Below are 7,090 nucleotides of genomic sequence, written 5' to 3'. Positions count from 1 at the left end.
CCCCCCTCAGGAGCGCAAGGAGCATGCGCATCTGGAGCGCGAGCTTGCGCCCTCCTTCTCCAGCGCGGGTGCATGCGCAGTAGGGGATCGGAAGCGGCATCCGGGCGCAGCGGAAGCCGCTCGCTCCTTTCTGCTCGCGGGCGGCCATCATGGTGAGTGCGTGTGGCCGCGGCCTCCGCCGCCAGCCCGGGACCCCCCCGTCCCCGCCAGCCCGGCGCGGTGCTGAGCCGCCTCCCCCCAGTGACCGGAGCGGGGCCGGGCGTGGGGACCCCGGGCGGGAGCCCCCGGGGCGGGGCGGGGGCCAAGCCGCCGCTCCGGGATCGTGTTCTGCGGCGCGGGGCTCGGCCGCGTCTCCACTGGTGACTGCGGCCCCCCGCCCCCGGGAGCCCAGCGCTCCGGTCCATTGGCGGGGCGGGTGGACGCGTCGGGCCGGGCGGCCGTTGCCAGGTTTTGCACAAGCCCCCCCCGGGTAACGCTGGGAGCGAGCGCGCGTCTCCCGCGCCACCTTGGAGCGGCACCGTCAGCGCTGAGCTTATAGCCAGATATACGGTCCCTCCCAACCCTAATAATCTGAGAGTCCTGCCCCCGCGGACACACAGACACACACACATCCAGCCGTGAGCTCTGAGGGGCGCATTCCGCCCCGACCCTTCCTGTGGTGCCTGCCACCGAGCTGCTCCCACCCCCGCGCAGAGCAGTGCTTGCCCCCCATCCCCAGGGATAATATCTGTTCCCTTCCTAGCAGGGGACGGGAATGGGGGATGCAGTTTGCTCGGAGTACTGCTGACTCCTGACCAAAATGCAAGTGAAATTGTGGGCGACGTTTGTCTGTCCCCTGGTTTCCCTTTTTCCTGTAGGGCCCCCGCTCTCTTATCTGTGCCTACCTCTGACAAGAAAGATTTTCAATTGGGATGCACAATAGAAACACAAGACAAGAAGGAATAGCTGCAGATTCCGAAATCTAAACTGAAACTGGTCTGAAAGTACTAGATCTCCTATCCCAGGCCATGGGGCAAAATGACCCCTGCAATTGAAGGTTTTATAGATAGCAATTCCTGGTTTAGGTCATACTACTTGTATTCAGACTCTTAATTTCAGTAAATCATTTATTTCAGGTGTTCAAACGTTACGTTGAGATTGGCCGAGTTGCCTATATCTCCTTTGGGCCACATGCTGGCAAGCTGGTGGCAATTGTGGATGTTATTGACCAGAACAGGGTAAGCTCAGAGACCTGTAGTCTTTTCCTCTCCCCAGTTCTTTCATCCTCTATTTTAAAGGTGTTTTTTTGTACAATATTAAAATTTTTCAGTTTTCCATATGTCAGTTTTTCCAAGGGGTTACAGTGTTAAGGAAAATGGAATACAAATCCTCATGTGCGCTGCAGGCTTTACAATTAATCTTTGTATGGAAACTCTTGTTTCCCCTCTCAGGATCAATAGTAAGGATAAGAAGGAATGTCCTCTAATGCAGGGGTAGGCAACCTATGGCATGTGCGCCAAAGGCGGCACGCAAGCTGATTTTCAGTGGCACTCACACTGCCCAGGTCCTGGCCACCGGTCTGGGATGCTTTGCATTTTAATTTAATTTTAAATGAAGTTTCTTAAACATTTTAAAAACCTTATTTACTTTACATACAACAAAAGTGTAGTTATATATTATAGACCAAGGGTTGGCAACCTTTCAGAAGTGGTGTGCGGAGTCTTCATTTATTCACTCTAATTTAAGGTTTCGCGTGCCAGTAATACATGTTAACATTTTTTGAAGGTCTCTTTATATAAGTCTATAATATATAACTAAACTGTTGTTTTATGTAAAGTAAATATGGTTTTTAAAATGTTTATGAAGCTTCATTTAAAATTAAATTAAAATGCAGCGTCCCCCCGGACCGGTGGCCAGGACCCAGGCAGTGTGAGAACATGCGTGGATGAGGGAAAGGGGATGCATCTGAGATCATGAAAGTTTCCCAGTCCCAACTCTTTCCTTTGGCCTTCTGTGTTTGGGAAACAATGCTTTAAATAAATGCCAGTTGATCTTGCCATAGAGTTTGGGTAGTGTAGTCCACTCTTGTTATGTTCTCCAGTGTTCCAAATGCGTAATGCTCTCCTCCAGTTTGTAACACTTCATGTTGATGAGTCAATTTATTTGGAAGTAACTTTCTGTAGTCTGTTGTTGTATATTGGAAAAATGTTAGTGAACCCATTCAATCTCTCCTGTTCTAGGCGCTAGTTGATGGCCCCTGCAGTGGTGTAAGAAGGCAGGCTATGCCCTTCAAGTGCATGCAGCTAACAGATTTTGTACTCAAATTCCCACACAGGTGAGTTGTCTTTCCTTTTGGGCTGTTTAAATTTGACTTAACGTGAAGCTAATTTACATTTTCGTGGAATTTTGTTTCTAAATTTTAGAAAAGATCATATGGATGTATAGGTATTTTCTTGAGTTATCCAGAAAGTCTTAAGTTTCAGAACTAATCATCTTTCATAATGTGCTAAGTGATTTAATGATGTGTGTGCTGTTAAGACATAGCAGACCATATGATCATGGTTAAATCTAGTGGATCCATTGCTATGAGTATTGACTGTGATTGACAAGTGGCAAATACTACAAGGAAAAGTTATAAATGAAAATCACAGTAATGCATAACTTCATGCATTGTCTCCTAAACAATAGACTATGGCTACATATTCAAAGTGAAGTATTTTAATGTGTTCTTTATTTGAAGAACTATGTATCCTATTTGTAGGTGGATTGAATTCCAAGTCTCTTCTCTTCAGCCTCTGTGATATATAAAATCACTAAGCCATAATCACTACTGGGTACTACTATGAGACCTACTATGCTGATAAAGCTTCCATAACTTTGAACTCATAACTTCTGTTTTTTACTAACCATTTTAGATGAATGCCAGGAGAATAGTATCCCAGTGTATCTTTCTAGATTGCCCCTCCCTTCAATCCTAACTGCCAACATAAGAAAGAAGTTTTAGTATACTTTTACAGGACTTTGATTACATTTGCTGTGTGTTTAACACCTTTGACGTGTACTAAAGATGTAACCTGTCTACTTGGGATTTTACTTCACTTATTTAAAATTGAAAGCTGGAGAAGCACCGAAGCAGTTGATTTGTGTATGATAATGCAAATAATGTTAATGTATGAGATTGATTGATTGTTTGTTTAAATGCAGTGCTCGTCAGAAGCATGTGCGAGTTGCCTGGGAGAAAGAAAATATTAATGAAAAATGGACAGGTACAAGGTGGGCAAAGAAGATTGAAGCCAGAGAAAAGGTATGTTTGATCTGCAGTGTGATATAAAATACTCAACACTGCACTTAGCACGTTACTAAGGTTGTCAGATATAATCTAGTAGAAAAATTGAGATTAATGTTGCAGAGTAAGACTTAAGGGCAGAGAAAACATGGGTTGTCAAGTTGTAACATAAGTTGTGTTACTGAAAACCAAATGGTTTTACCACTAAATTTAATCATCAATTTTTCTGCTTTGCCATGTCTACAAAATGTGTTGTTTTTTTTTGTTCTCTGCATCATCAGACCCTTCCCAACTATGGAGATAAATGGCATGTACACAGATTTGTAAATTCATTTTTAGTGGTGGTTTGCAAAGTTCTTTTGAGTTGTCTGGTTGAAAAGCACAAAACATATATAATATAATTTATTATTTTTTTTTTTTTGCAAAGTTACATTTAGCTGTTTAAGGAATTACCGGTAACTAAAATCTTCAGTGTTTAACTTTTAACTGAACTGCAAATTTTCTTCGACAGAAAGCCAAGATGACAGACTTTGATCGCTACAAGGTCATGAAGGCAAAGAAAATGGTAAGTGGTTAAATGTACAGCTATCTTTGGATAGTTGATTTGTGGTGTTTTAAAAGCAAATCTAGCTCTTTATTCTGAATCAGATTCAAATACATAATTCCTTATACTAATTTTTCTGTTCTTTTTGGACTCAGACTTGCAGAAAACTAGAGGAGCAATATAAATTTGCCCTTTGAGTTAGCTGATGCTTGTTCATCACTATTTTTCTTTTTAAACACTTAATTCAAGTTCAGTCTATATTTCTCTCTTTTAACTCCATGCTAGTCTTCAAGGCTATGTACCAGATATCTCTGCAGGTGAAAACTGAAGTCATCTCCAAAATTTAATTAATCCTTTGTGAGGGATTGCCGTTGACAATATGAAACACTACTTTCCTCCTTCTCAGAGCCACACATTGCTTTAATAGCAATGCTGCCAACCTGTGAAAAAATAAACTGACTAGGAGTCTCACCCAGACTTGTAGCAGGGCACTACGACTAGGCTACCAGTCTGACAGCAGTCCTTTGTCACTCGGGCCATCAAAATGTCTGAAATATGTCACACCACTATATATAGCGCACGTGATATCTTTCTGCAATTTCAGTAAAACCTACATCTGCTGAACAAAGAGTGATTATGCTAAAAAGGAGAGAATTTGGAAACCCAGAAAGTCATGAGTTAGCACAGATGTCTATAGACTGTTCATTTGCTGCTCTTATTAGACTTAATGTTACAAAATTATTTCTTTAATTTATTACAGAGGAACAGGATCATCAAGCATGAAGTAAAGAAGCTCCAGAAGCAAGCTTCCAAAAAAGCATAAACTGTCAGTAATCAAATAAAGTTCCAGTTTAATATACACTTTAGTGTCTGTCTTTGTGTGTAATATTTACAAATATTAAGGTAATGTGTATATAGGTCACTTAGGGTCTTGCCCAACAATAAGTAACTGCCTGAGCAATTTACATTGCTATCACTTGGCGGTGTTTAAACACATCACGCGAGCAGGCCCTAAACCAGCAATGAGAAATTAGTTACTGCTCGCTTTTCATGTGTTCTGGACTACAGTACCTATAATGTTGCTTACCCAAGTTAATAGTAAATAGCCGTTAAAATCCTCAAATATATTTTATAGTAATTTACTATGGGAAAAAAATGTAGCATTGATGAAGCTACTTTACAAAAAATCATACTTGAAACACAGGATTATTGGAGTAGAGAACTATCTTTCTGTAGAAATCCAGGGCATCGGTTAAAGTGCAAATAGTTGTCTCTGTATGAAGCAAGAGCCAGTCCCTGCCCTGCAGAATTTAAAACCCGTGTTAAGTGCTAATGTTGTTTTTGCATTCTTTTTAAAGGCTCAGACAAATAAGAAATATTCATGGTTAAATTCTATTCTAAAATACGTCATACTTCAAAATTTACTTCCACTACTCTCCTAAAAGGTGTCGCTCTGGCCTCAAATACTTCAGAATTCTAGGAATGTCTAGTGACAAGATAAACACTTGTACTGTGTGGACAGAATTTTATACTGAATAAAGTCATGTTATTAGGTAAACACTTCTGGAAACTATTTAAAGAGACACTAACTTAAAATCTAGTCACTTAATGTTAAATGTATTTTCTGTTATTACAATTGTTCATTAGGCTATTTGTTTTACAGGACTATTTTCTTAATCTTAATTTTTTCTCTCTGATGTAGAAAAAGCATGTACAAACAAGAAAAACTAAGGACTATTCAGGGGGGAAATGAAGTTGCCTATATATTGAATAATTAACTTTTACCTGTAATGTAGCTATAATTTAAAAAAAAAAAATCAGGTAAATGATTTTTGTGTTTTTGTCCATTTTAATGGTAATTGAAATGGGTACTGAAGGCATCTGTTTGGTCTACTGCAACAGTTTCAGTTTATCAGAGCTTACTAAGTCATCAGTGGGAAAGATTGACAGCTGCAGAAGCACAATTGAAAGAACTGTCTCCCAGGTTATTCGCTATTCTGTAACCATCCAGGACATGTGTAACAATTAGCATATACCCAAATCCCAACCCCTAGAATTTGTTCAGTGATTATACTGGAACATAGGGCTGCATTTTGCACAAGTCTTCAATTCACAGCATTGGTTTAATTTTTTCCTATTAGCTCTTCACTGGTATTTTAATAGAAACAGCCATCAGTGTTTTCCAAAGACTGATTCTAATGTGGAAATACCTGCTGCTAACTCTACTGTGGCAAAGCTGCTGTGGCAGTGGGAGAAAGGGTGGTCCAAGTGGGTAGAGTGCTAGCCTGGAACTTGAGACCCAGATTCAATTTCTTGTTCCATCAGACTTCATGGGTACCTTCACTAAGGCCCACTGTGGCATTACAACTATGGTACTGTAGTGGCATGGTGTAGATGCTTCCATGGAAGGGGTTTTTCCATCTACATAGTTTCATCTACCTCTCGGAGAGGCAGTACTTAGGTGGACAGATTAATTCTTCTGTCAACTAGCTGCCTTTACATTAAGGGTTAGGTCAATCTAACTATGTTGCACAGGATGTGAAATTTTTCACAGCCCTGAGTGACCTAGCTAGGTTGAACTAATTTTTAAGTGTATACCAGCCCTGAGTCTTTGAGCCTCAGTTCCATAGCTGTAAAATGGTGATACAGCACTTTCCTACCTTCCAGGAATGTTGAGGATTGATGCATTAAAGACTGAGGCACTGTGGTAATGGGGGCTATAAGGTTCTTAGTGTACACTTAAACTTGCAAAACCCAAAGGACCCCCCAAAACTGCAGCAGCGAATCTGAGCCCCGGTGAATTGATTTGGGATTGTGCTGTGGGGTTATGAATAGTAAATGTTTGGGCTCATGCTGGAGCCCAGGCTCTGAGACCCTCCACACTGGCTGGATTTCAGAGCCCGGGCTCCAGCCTGAGCCCAAATGACTACGCTGCTATTTTTACCCCTATACTGCAATTCCCATGAGCCTGAGGCTCTCTGCCATGGGTCTCTTGACCATGTGAACATACCCTTAGACTCGTAATACCTTTGCTGTTGATGGTGTCTTCAGTGAATTGGCAGCAGGGGAATTAAGAATACAGCCTTCATTTTCATTCATAGCTAATAGAAAATAAAGTGAAGCCCAGGCTCAAACCTTATCCATTTTTGTACAGTAGTTGTACTGGCCTTTGTGCAGTGCTAAGTACTACTAGCATTTGCACTTCAAGCAGCGTTTGTCACTATTAGAAAAATTAATGTTACCACTTTTGACACTTTCAGTAGCTACTGCTGTTTTTGTAG

The 7,090-nt window shown here is 41.4% G+C and overlaps 1 protein-coding gene across 1 annotated transcript; it reads left to right on the top strand.

The window, feature by feature from the left end:
• LOC120399523 (60S ribosomal protein L14-like) lies at window positions 1-4,670 on the top strand. The gene is made up of 6 exons (XM_039527856.1): window positions 1-152; window positions 1,116-1,217; window positions 2,220-2,314; window positions 3,184-3,283; window positions 3,777-3,830; window positions 4,570-4,670. Exons 1-6 carry the CDS (start codon window positions 150-152, stop codon window positions 4,630-4,632), a joined length of 417 nt encoding a protein of 138 aa, XP_039383790.1. The 5' UTR covers window positions 1-149; the 3' UTR covers window positions 4,633-4,670.
• The last annotated feature ends 2,420 nt before the right edge of the window (window positions 4,671-7,090 follow it).

This window comes from Mauremys reevesii, linkage group 2, assembly GCF_016161935.1.
Source record: "Mauremys reevesii isolate NIE-2019 linkage group 2, ASM1616193v1, whole genome shotgun sequence".
Taxonomy (NCBI): Eukaryota; Metazoa; Chordata; order Testudines; family Geoemydidae; genus Mauremys; species Mauremys reevesii.
This window is presented reverse-complemented; position numbering and strand designations above follow the sequence as displayed.